The sequence below is a fragment of the Aphelocoma coerulescens genome, chromosome 27, assembly GCF_041296385.1.
Source record: "Aphelocoma coerulescens isolate FSJ_1873_10779 chromosome 27, UR_Acoe_1.0, whole genome shotgun sequence".
NCBI classification, from domain to species: Eukaryota; Metazoa; Chordata; class Aves; order Passeriformes; family Corvidae; genus Aphelocoma; species Aphelocoma coerulescens.
In genome coordinates, this window is record NC_091040.1 from 362,650 (window position 1) to 374,690 (window position 12,041).

The window sequence follows — 12,041 nt, forward strand, 5'->3', positions numbered from 1 at the left end:
CTTCGCAGCCGCATGTCTCCCACCCGCCTGGCTGAGTGCCTGCGTGCCTGCGTGGGCGATGCCACGGCCCGAGCGCTGCGCCCGCCGTGCCGGACGCTGCCTGGGCGTGTGGGGCTGGGGGCCCCCATGGTGGACACCCGGACTTCAAGGGTCAGCTGCCGCCTGGGGCGCCGGGCGAGCTGCAGGCAGGTAGGAGCAGGGGCACCTCTGGGACGCGGGACCCTCCAGTGTCCTGGGGCTCTGGGATGTGGGAGTGGCTGCTTGCTGTGGGATGGGGCTACAGGGATGGATTCACTTTGGATTGCAGCATCAGGAGCCCTTGGGAAACCCTTGAATAAGACAGGTGTCAGTGCAGAAAGGATCAGACCCTTCTTCCAGATCTGTTGCCAGAGCCGTGGTGATGCCCATCACTGTTGCCTTGGGATATGTGGATCCTCCTTTCTTCTCTCTCCTCTTTCCTCTCTCCTCTCCTTTGCAGCCCAGCAAAAAGCTCCCTTTTAGCTGGGGTCTCAGAGCCAGGAGAGAGAATTGAGGTGCCCCTCACCCTCCTCTGCAACTGGCACTGGTCCCAGCACCACAGGGACACTGGGAGACAACGGAGCAGCAGGGGCAGGAAGGGGATCCAGCTGCCTCCAGCTCCAAATAAGCCCCTTCATGCCACCACCCCTCAGCACCCAAAGCGGGACAACCCCACCCCTCCCATCCCCAGTGCCTTGTGTTGTGTCCCCAGGGTGGCTTTAAAGCTCATCAGGAGCTGGCATTAGTCCTGGAGGGGGAGCTGGGCCAGGCCTGGGATGTGTGGGGGATTCACTGGTGCTGTGGAGTGTGTCCCCATGAAAGCAGAGAGCCGTGGCAGCATGAGAGGGTGCTTGCATGCTTGAGATGGTGTTTGCACATTGGTGGCCAGAGGTGAGATGGGAAATGGGCATTACCTGAGGCCTTGCTGCAGGTGGCCCAAGCTATCCCCCTGCTTGGAGGACAACTGTGCCAGAAGGACATGCAGGGGAAGATACCTGCTATGGCTGAGAAAGGCATGGTCCAAGGCTTGCAGGATGCCTAATGTGCTGTCACCCTCAGGTGACACAGCCATGGGATGGCATCTCTGCCCATCCCATAACCTGTGCCAGAGATGCCCAGCAGCTCCCAGGCAGGTGGCACAGAGCTGAGGGCAGAAGGAGGCACAGAAGCAGGCACTTTCCTCTCTGCTGGGTCAGAAGGACATAAAGCAGGTAAGAAGCTGCCCTGAGGGTGCTGTGACCATCAGAGACAGACAAGGACCTTGGTGCCAGCCACAGTGGGCAACTGGGCAAACATATACAGCCAACAAAGGTGAAAAAGCTGTAGGAAACCATTGTGTGCTCCTCAATGCTCTACCAGCACATGGAAGTCTCTTGCCTGGTTCCTGGCATTATCCAGCCTCTCTCCTGGTCTCCCATCCTTCTCATCATCCCTCTCCTGGCAGGTGCTGTCCCTGGGTGCTGATGTCCTTCCCGAGTACAAGCTGCAGGCGCCACGCATCCACCGATGGACCATCCTGCACTACAGCCCCTTCAAGGCCGTGTGGGACTGGCTCATCCTCCTGCTGGTCATCTACACAGCGGTCTTCACCCCCTACTCAGCTGCCTTCCTGCTCAACGAGGAGCAGGTGGAGGAGAAGCGCTGGGACTGCAGCTACACCTGTGACCCACTCAACATCATTGACCTCATCGTGGACATCATGTTCATCGTGGACATTGTCATCAACTTCCGCACCACCTACGTCAACATCAACGATGAGGTGGTGAGCCACCCCGGCAAGATCGCCATTCATTACTTCAAGGGGTGGTTCCTCATTGACATGGTGGCTGCCATCCCCTTTGACCTGCTCATCTTCCGCTCTGGCTCTGATGAGGTAAGAGCAGGGTCTGGGGGTATATCAGGACAGGAGGGGACTTGTGGATGGATAGGGAGAGATGTATGGGAGAGAAAGAGAGGGATGTGGATGGTTTGATGTAAGTGGTAGATGGGTAAATCCATGGGGAGAGGGGTGGTTGGTCACAGGGTGGACAAGGGTGTCTTTACAGGTTTTTAAGCAGCTGGGACCTGGGATTTCATTTTTTAGGGTCAGGCAGTCCCTACTCTAAGTGTTAAGACTGGATCCACTCCCCTTGCTGAGGCTGACCCAGCAAAGCAGGCTGGGGGCTCAGTTTAACGGCTGACCCCACACTCCACTGTGGGTGAATTTGGGGGTGCATTGCCAGCCAGACTCAAAATGTTGGCAGTGGGATAACCCCATAGTTACTGCACTGCCTGGAGGCTCCATGTCTGGGAGTGAAAGGCAGCTCTTTTGGGAGCAATGGCTGGCAAGGTGAGGACCCATCAGGAAACATGGGCTTGGCCTTGGCTCTTCTCACTTGCTCACCTCTAATCCCAGAGCTTGTTGCCTTTATGGTCAGCAGAGGGAAACTGCCCTTCCTGTGCTGTGACTCATCTGACCTAGTTCAGAGGTCACCTCCAGGACAAGGTGATTCACACTCTAGAAATGCATTTTTATCCTTCAAAGGAAGCATGGCTCGGTTGGGAACATGCCTTTGGAACATGCCGTATTTATCCTTTGCTTGTCCCTGAGGTTTCTCACCTTTCTCCTGCAGACCACCACCCTCATTGGCCTCCTGAAGACTGCCCGGTTGCTGCGCCTGGTGCGCGTGGCCCGTAAGCTGGACCGGTACTCGGAGTACGGGGCAGCCGTGCTCTTCCTGCTCATGTGCACCTTCGCCCTCATCGCCCACTGGCTGGCCTGCATCTGGTACGCCATCGGCAACGTGGAGCGGCCTTACATGGAGCACAAGATCGGCTGGCTGGACAACCTGGGCGACCAGATCGGCAAGCGCTACAATGACAGCGACCTCTCCTCTGGCCCGTCCATCAAGGATAAATACGTCACTGCCCTGTACTTCACCTTCAGCAGCCTCACCAGTGTGGGCTTCGGCAATGTCTCGCCCAACACCAACTCCGAGAAGATCTTCTCCATCTGTGTCATGCTCATTGGCTGTGAGTGCCTGTGCATGTCCCACTGCCCCCATCCCTGCTTTGGAGGTTGGAGCATCTCCCTCTGCCTATGCCTCTTCTGCACAGACAAGTGGTTGGGGTGATAGAAATACATGTTTTCAGGTCCTGGTAGATGTGGGTTTTGGGAATCTGCTGGTTGCAGGTCCGATGTAGCTGGACATGCATCTCCCCACGTCCTGCTGAGTCCTGCTCTCTTGTTGCAGCTCTGATGTACGCCAGTATCTTTGGCAATGTCTCAGCCATCATCCAGCGCCTCTACTCAGGCACAGCCCGCTACCACACGCAGATGCTGCGGGTCAAGGAGTTCATCCGCTTCCACCAGATCCCCAACCCCCTGCGCCAGCGCCTGGAGGAGTATTTCCAGCACGCCTGGTCCTACACCAATGGCATCGACATGAACGCAGTGAGTATGGGCAGGGAGGCCTTGTGCCCTCACAGCACTTTGTCCTGAACAGCACGGTGTCTAGATCTGGGTCCACCCAAACACTTCCATCCTTTTGACCAGGATAGAGGCAGGAGATTTGGGAGGCTGGAGACAGACTCTATCCATACACCTCCTGCATTTCCACCTCCTGCATCCCCCTTTCTCCTTCTCCCCTTTTTCTGCCCATTCCTTTACAGCTACCTGGAGGTTTTCCAGGGTCATAAGCACATTTCTTGGCCAGAGAGCAGGTTTGGTGGGGAGCTCAGAGTCCCTGTTGGCACTGAGCACTTTCAGGCTGGTGTCTGTTGGTGTCACAGGAGTGGAGCAGGTATCGATCCAGCTCCTCTCCACACTGCCGGTTGCTAAGCAAAGTGCATCCTGTTCTCACAGCAGGGAAAGGAGGGCATTTAAATAAACCTCGATCCATTTTAATTAGAGCCCAGAGAGGCAGCTGTTTGTTAGCAAAGGGGGATCAATGGCGGAGCTGTGCTGGAGAGGTGCCGGGGCTCCGAGCCTGGCGGGAAGGCTTGTGCCAACGGCGCCAGGGCTCTGCGGGGATGAGGAGGTGGCTCGGCCAAGGTGTTCTGGGCTGGGGACTTGACTCACGGCCCCGGGATTCAGTGCACAGACATGGTGGCTCAGACAGAAGCAAGGCAGAGGAATGAGAAAGGATAAGGCAAGGAGAGACATGGGACCTCATATTCCTGATCTCTTGGCCCCGGGGAGGTCATCAGCCCACTCATTCCCAGTTCATGCTCCTTTTTTTCCTTAAGATTTGATCCTAAGCACCATCAGGACACAGATTTGTATGAATTCAGCATCTCCCTCTAAAGTTGCTGCTGCCACATGAAACAACTGGGCAGCATTTTGGGGGTTTGCTGCTGGGAGAGCTTCAGGTTAAACCTCTCTGGTGGAGGAGACACCCTGGGCTGGACATCAGTGGCAACAACAAGAAGCAGCGCCATGGCACCCTACCAAGCACAGGTTCTCTTGGCTTAGTACAAACCCAGGTCACAAATCCCCTGTGAGCGCTGAGCTTGCGGCTCAGCCATGCTGCCGCTCACACCAATTCCTACTGGGTGCTGCTGAGACAGCACAATCTCATCAATGACCCCACAGCCCAATCAATTCCTCCACCCCTTATTTCCCAGTAGGGAAACACTCCTGCTAGCCTGGGAGATCATGATGGAGCCAGGAACAAGTCATGCTCACCAGCCCCAGCATGGCTGTTCCAGATTTGGCCACCGGCAGGATGTGAGCAAAGAGGACAGCAAGGAGGACCCTGGGGCCATATGCTGCTCTCCAAAAAAAACCCCAAACCCAGGTGGTTTTCACCTTGGCACTGTGAGTCATTGGTGGCAGCAGCTTTCTCCATATTGCGCGTTTTACCTTGATGTCACCTTCAGATTCAGCTTTTGTTCAACATGAGGTATTTGCACAGGTATATTTAGCTGTCACTGCACACAACTGCCCCGTGCTGCTGCTTCTTGGCATTCAGGCAGGTGCTGTTTAATTAAGGTTTTTGTGCTCTTTGTGCCAGTTTCTGCTCTCATTCATCCAAGATTAGTGGGTGCAAAGATGAAAAAGGGGATATGCCACCAGTGGGTATATAATAGATTGAACTGGTTACTTTTATTTATTGCTTGAGAGTGCTGTTGTACGCAAGCACAAGCAGTAAAAGCCAGTGACAGCCAGGCAGGCAGGGATCCACCAAGGAAAGATCAAAAGGTCATCAGAATCACAGAATCACAGAATGGTTTGAGGTTGGAACGGACCTCAAACCTCAAACTGTTCCACTCCCTGCCATGGGCAGGAACACCTTCCACTAGACCAGGTTGCTGCAAGCCCCATCCAGTCTGGCCTTGAACACTTCTAGGGATGGGAAGATGTCCCACCTTTGGCTTTCTGGGTGCACAGTCTCCCTGTTTGGCCCCATTGTGTCACGCTGAGTGTCACACAACCTCTCAGTTCTGTCACAGTGTTCCCTCCCAGGGATGGTGGCATGATGGCATCTCTCCCTGGCTCTCCACAGGTGCTGAAGGGCTTCCCTGACTGCCTGCAGGCTGACATCTGCCTGCACCTGAACCGCACGCTGCTGCAGAACTGCAAAGCGTTCCGGGGAGCCAGCAAAGGCTGCCTGCGCGCCCTGGCCATGAAGTTCAAGACGACTCATGCACCGCCTGGAGACACCCTGGTGCACTATGGAGATGTCCTCACCACACTCTACTTCATCTCCCGGGGTTCCATTGAGATCCTCCGGGAAGACATTGTGGTGGCCATCTTAGGTGGAAAAGTCCTTCCTTTTGTGAGGGGTGATGGGTGGGGGGCAAAGGGTGATGGGCAATGAGCAGCAGACAAAGGGTGGCAGGTGAGGGTAAAGAATTTCATTGGGGAAGGGAAGGTTGTTCCTCAGCATCTGATGGGTCCCCGCACCAGTGGACAGGGAAAGGAGGATCCCTGGGAGATGCCAGGAGGAGGCCACAAGGGAGTAAGGAGAGCAGGGGTCAGGAGTCACCAGCCATCACTGATGACCCACTTCTCTGGCTTGGTTTCACCATCAGTGATGGCTTTCACAGTGTCATCCCCAGCGCAGAGAATCAGGGTCAGGCTTGCTGGACATCCCCTTGTTCATGAGCCCCAAAGTAAGGGGTGCTGGACCAGAACATCTGGAGCAGCAGTGGGTGCCCACCCCTCCATAATGAGCTGTCTCTTGACACAGGGAAGAACGACATCTTTGGGGAGCCCATCAGCCTCTACGCCCGCCCAGGGAAGTCCAACGCTGATGTGAGGGCCCTGACCTACTGTGACTTGCACAAGATTCAGCGCGAAGACCTGCTGGAGGTCTTGGACATGTACCCAGCCTTCTCTGACAACTTCTGGAGCAACTTAGAGATCACCTTCAACCTACGAGATGTGAGTGCCAGGGCTGCCCCAAGGAGCAATGTGGTCAATGCTTAAATTTGGCAAGTGGGAGGGCTGAAGCAAGGATGTCAGCAGGTGCAACAGCCACATTTCCCAGGGCATTCTCCATGGAGTTATGATTCCCCCACAGCAAGACATGTCTACTGCATGTTTCTGAGCTCTTTGCAAAAGCTGGCACAACAAGCCATGGCAGTGGTACTCTGCTCTGCAGCACTTGTAAATCAGCCACAGGGCTGCTCCAGCCTGGGCAAATGGGTTGCACACATTTTGAGGCTGCTGAAGTAAGAAATATTCTCATGCTTCATTGAATTGGGTACCCGCTTCCTCTGAAAATTGCTTTTTAAATAATCAGGTTTGCAATCCCTGAAAGGCGTGAAGCATTTTTGCCAGGGCTTTTTGACTCTTTTATAGTGTGTGACTGAACTTTGTCCTTTCCTGACATTTTTTTTGAGAGACCTGAAAGATAGAAAAGAAAGTCAAATTCCCTCCACGTCCTGTCCCATTCTGGGATGTCCTGACACTTCTCAGGGTGCTCCTTCCCTCCCCATGGCCCTGACACCCTTACCTCAGTCTCAGAGCAGCAAGGACAGCCTTAGGAATCCCCTGAGCTCTGAAACCAGTCCAGGAGGCACTGGGTGGGACAGGGCAGTGGTGAAGAGACAGAGGTAGCTTCACCTTCAGAGGATGTGGAAAGGGCTGTAGCCCCCATGGCACACACGGATGGGATGTGGCCCCCTTTCCCTGGTGACCAGCCCCTCTCATTCCTCAGGCAGACAGCGTTCCCCGCTCACCCCTCAGCGAGGAGTATGACTGCACCTACCGCCGGACTCGCCGACGCAAGCACTCCCTTTGCCAGCCCAGCAAGCCTGGTGAGTTCCACTGCGTTGGCAGAGCCCAGCCTGCAGGGCGGGAGAGAGGCATCACTATTAATTATTACCCTGGCAGGTGCCCCAAAGCAGAGGTTGCTGGTGCCTCTGTCCCTGCAGACCATCTTGCAGGCACCCAAACTGCCTTCCCTCCTTCCCCTTGTGATGCCCCAGCCCTACAGGCATCCTAGAGGGAATGGGGGCTGTTTTTTTCATGTGTGGTACTCCCCAGACTGACCTGTTGTGCTGTCCCACAGACCGAGACACGGGCATCTCTGATGCAGAGCAGTATCACACCTACTCCGAGCTCACCAACCCGCAGAACCCGCTGAGTAAGGACCAGTGGGACGACATGGGCAGCAGCACCTCTCCCTGCTCCCAGGCTAGTGATGACGAGGCCAAGACTGGCAGCCCTGTGAAAGCTGAGCCCTTTCCCACACCCAAAAAGGATGACTTTGCTCTGCCTTCGCTCAGCCTCATCACCACCAGCACCGGCAACACGGAGGTTGGCAAGCAGGCGGCAGAGAGCAGCCAGTCCTACACAGGTACTCACAGCTGCAGGCAGAGCTGGCAGGAGGGTGGTGAGAGATGCTTGGGTATGGTGGCCTTGTCTTGGAGCAGGTCCAAGCAGCTCACATGGATTTGAGGGGAGCCACGCTCCAAGGCCAAGGGTCTTCACTGCCTTTTATCCCCAATTGGATCTGCTCTGTCCCTCCTGTGCCACTCCATGTGTGTCAGGGTGGTGGCTGTCCATGTGTGTGGGTGATGGCTCTCCACGTATGTCAGTGGTGGTTCCACGTGTATGTTGGTGATGGCTCTCTATGTATGTCAGGTGACAGAATCTGGAACACCTCCATACCAGTGGGGCTGGAGGATGCAAGACAGAAGTGCTGAGATGTCTCCTCTTCTTCCAGCCACTCCCCTGGATATTCCCAACATGTTCACCTTCTGGGAGGACCGGAGGCCGGCCCACCCTGCGGAGCCTTTGCAGCACATCTCGCTGGTGCACAGCTCACAGGACGTGCCCCTGCACAGTGACTACAGGCCAGGGCAGATCGAGTCCAGGCTGGAGCTCCTGCAGGCCCAGCTCAGCAGGTGGGCAGGGTTGGAGAGGACCTGAGGGACTCTGGGCCATCAGCTTCTGCTTTCTAGAGGTGGCTGCAGTGGGCTCTGTGTGCAGCAACGCCACATCCTGACCCCTGGGACACTGCATTCCTGGGGAGGGGGTGGGAGTGCTTTGCAAATGCAGGAGCTTCTCAAAGGGCAAGTCCTGACCCTGACTGCAGCCCAGCCCCTCATCTGCTGCTGTGCACCACCCTTGGCATCTGTCACCACCCCCAGGATCTCCCACACTGCCACCTGAGATCTGTCACTTTGCCATGGCTTCCAAACTCAATGCAATTGCAGATATGAAACCACCCACAGGCACAACTGGAGCCCTTTGCAGGTCCCCTCTTCCTGCTGCAAAGAGCTAAAAGCATCCTCCTGCTTGAGCAAATGAGCCTCATGACCATCACTGCCCTCTAAATAAGAAAAAATACATGATTTTTCGAACTGACAGAGAGTATGTTTAGATTGGATACTAGGAAAAAATCCTTCCCTGTGAGGGTGGTGAGGCCCTGGCACAAGTTGCCCAGAGAAGCTGTGGCTGCCCCATCCCTGAAGTGTTCCAGGCCAGGTTGGGTGGGGCTTGGAGCAACCTGGGATAGTGGAAGGTGTCCCTGCCCATGGCTGGGGATGGAACTGGATGAGCTTTAAGATCCCTTTCAACCCCGACTATTCTATGATTTTTGAACGAGAAGGAAGAACCCACACTGGAGGTGCAGGTTTAAGGTCCCCAGCCAGCACTCACATGAGGGGCTGACACTGTGGGCTCTGCTGCACTTGTTGAGCTCATTTCACCACACACTTGTGTTTAAGCGTCTCCCCAGTGCACCATCCTAGCACTGGGGGACAGATCTACCCACTCTGTAAGTGATGCTGTGACTGTGTCCTGCAAGCGGGGCTGTGCCCGCTCCTGCCAGAGCTATTCACTTCAGTCAAGGACAAGGCAGAAGGAAGAGACTTCTACTTTTCTGTTTCCTCCTATTCCTCAGTTAAAAATGGTTGGCACTAACCTGCCTTGCTGCATCTGTCAGCACAGGCAGCTGGCGTGGACAATTGATCCAGATTAAAACTAACCATTGCAATTTTTTCCCCCCTCCAGGGTAATTTTAGCTTTTTTTCAAATCCCTGCTCCAGATCCCAGTTTGGCTCCACATAAAATTGGGCAGAAGATGATTGAGTGTGGCAGGAGAGAGATGGCAGGATTGATCTCTCTGTGGCAGTGCTGGTTTGAATCTCTCTAAAAACCTCTAAAAACAAGCAGCAGGCAAAGCATCATTGCCCTGGGGCAGCGAGATTGGCACCTCCTCCCAGTGCCTCCCCTGCCCAGCCGCGGTATGCAAAAGGGTTCTCTACGCTAACGCCAGGCTGCTCTGTCCCCAGGCTGGAGTCCAGGATGTCGTCAGATATTAATATAATCCTCCAGCTCCTGCAGCGCCAGCTGTCCCAAGTGCCACCCGCGTACAGCCCCATCTCACCGACCTCCCACAGCCTGGCCATGTACGGCATCGTCCCGCGGAGCCTGGAGCCGCTCGCTCCCTGTGCGCCTCTGGAGGACCAGGAGCCAGTGACCCAGGAGCAGGTAAGGTCACCCCTCACCCGCCGGGGTCCTTCTGCCCCAGTCCTGAGTTCTCTCCAGGCAAAGCACAGCCAAACACTCATGGGTCCCAGCAAAGCCACGGGGTCTTGTTTTGGGAGCAGATCTGCCCACTGCATCACTGATTTTGGGGCACAGCTGCCATCCCCAACACTGCCAAGGTGCCCCATCAGTAGGGAGGGAAGTGGGCTCCTCTGCTCTGAGGCTTCCTCAAGTGAAAAATAACATTTTGGGGCTTGGAGCCTGATGAGGCTCCAAGGCTTATGAGGAAAGAGCGTGGCTGCTTCATTTTGCTTTTACCATAACCCACACGATTCCTCGTTTCCCACCAGCACCCGAGCTACACGGAGGTAGAAAAGTTCCACTTGAAATCCAGGGACTCCTTGTCAAGCGGGATGCAGCTCTCTGAGTCATCCGACAAAACCATGACAGTCTACTCTGAGCAGGAGCACCACTCCCCACCTCTCCCGAACCCAGAGCCTCCCCACCAAAGGGCACCAAATACCCATGGACTCTTGCGGGGCTCTCGTTTCCCTTCCCTCCCTGAGCACTTGGAGGTATCTTCCGAGCACCAGGACATTCAGAGACACCTCTCCGACCCCATGCTTCCTGGAAGTTAGAGACATGGGGGCTGCGGGGGGAGTCAAGAGGAACCTCAACTGCAAGCCCGGTCAGTTGATGTTGATTTTGACTGCAAGGGTAAGACATTGGACAATGCCATTGGCTCAGGGGTATAATTTGTAGCTATCTTCTGCCAGCTTGACAGGAAGTATAGAGTGGCTGGTTTCCAAGGTCAACATTTTCCAGCGGTTCCCATAGAGTAGATTTCATTTGCACATTAGAGCAAACCTAGAACAGTTCTTACAGCCACCATCGAGCTGGTTAGGCCATGTGGTTCCCACCCCCTCCTCCTTGCCAAGGCTTCCTCTCGAGAAGGGCATGAGCCAAGCGAGCCACAGCGACCACAGGAGAGCAAATCTACGGCTCTGGGCTGCGAGGCCACTGTGCTGGAGATGTCTGGAGCAGGGACCATTGTGTTGGTACGAGGCTTGGCCCAGCAGAGCCCGCAGGTGTTACAGAAAGGGTGGTCACCACAGGAGGAGTGGGAGATCTCCACGGTGTGGTCCAGGGGAAACCACAGGTGGGAAGCCCAGGACGAGGACAGAGGACAGAAGCTTGTCCTACTTGATTGCCACTGAGAAGTGAAGGACCAACAGCCCCTGCCACCTCAGCCTGCTTCAGCACAAGTCCCAGGGCACTGATTTCTCCAGCAAGGCTGGTCACGCCTTGCAAACCCCAACACGCATCCCACAACTCCCCAGGTAAATCCATCTGGTCACCAGCCTGGGCATAAAGCACAAAACTCAAAAGCACAATCCCAGAAAGCTGAAAAGCCCCAGATACCTTGTGTCCAGCCCTCCCTCCCAGCTTCTCTCTTTTGATAAAGGTTCAATAGGTGCTTCCTCCTGCCCACCCCTTCTCCCAGCAGACTCCCGCAGCATTCCCATAGGAGAAGCCCACGTAGCACTGCTGCCTCGCCGCTCAGGTAGATGCTGTGACAGTCCTAGGCCACCAGCTCAAGTAATGTATCAAGCTCCCTTTGAGAGTAGTCAAACTGTGAGCATCTCTTTCTCTGGAGTTTTAGTGTACACTTTGCTAATAAAGATGTTTTTGGCACCTGATGTGAATTACAGCTGTGTTCATTGGGAGCATTCATGAATTCATCCCGGGCATCTTCACCCCGAAAAGGCTGTGGTCAAACCCCAGTTGCTTCGTCCAAGGAGTGTGGCGCTGAGAGAGCCCATGTGCAGTCAGATCAAGGCAATCCCTTCCCGACAGGATGCAGTTGAGGCTCTGCAGTAATTTGGAAAAGCTTTTCTAGAAGCGCAGGCAGCTGTGTATGAGAAATGATCTCACAAACCCAACTCAGGCAAGGCTCAGACCCAGAGTCCTTGCAGCGAGCGGGAGTTCAAGGAGCACAGCCCCTGCATCCCCCGCTGAGCGGACACGGCTCCCGCGGGGTGAGACGGATGCTTCAGGGGCCGGACCCACGATCACGCATCACCGACCCCAGGCGGTC

The 12,041-nt window shown here is 55.3% G+C and overlaps 1 protein-coding gene across 2 annotated transcripts in view; it reads left to right on the forward strand.

The window, feature by feature from the left end:
- Positions 1–11,969, forward strand: part of KCNH6 (potassium voltage-gated channel subfamily H member 6) — a 33,076-nt gene extending 21,107 nt beyond the window's left edge. For both annotated transcript variants that reach the window (XM_068996719.1, XM_068996720.1), the window contains 10 exons: positions 1,463–1,891; positions 2,631–3,030; positions 3,252–3,451; positions 5,505–5,757; positions 6,192–6,385; positions 7,164–7,263; positions 7,518–7,805; positions 8,175–8,355; positions 9,748–9,946; positions 10,294–11,969. In XM_068996719.1, the coding sequence (XP_068852820.1) occupies positions 1,463–1,891; positions 2,631–3,030; positions 3,252–3,451; positions 5,505–5,757; positions 6,192–6,385; positions 7,164–7,263; positions 7,518–7,805; positions 8,175–8,355; positions 9,748–9,946; positions 10,294–10,581 (2,532 nt within the window). In that variant the 3' untranslated portion in view covers positions 10,582–11,969. The remainder of the gene's footprint in view (positions 1–1,462; positions 1,892–2,630; positions 3,031–3,251; positions 3,452–5,504; positions 5,758–6,191; positions 6,386–7,163; positions 7,264–7,517; positions 7,806–8,174; positions 8,356–9,747; positions 9,947–10,293) is intronic.
- Positions 11,970–12,041: the final 72 nt, after the last annotated feature.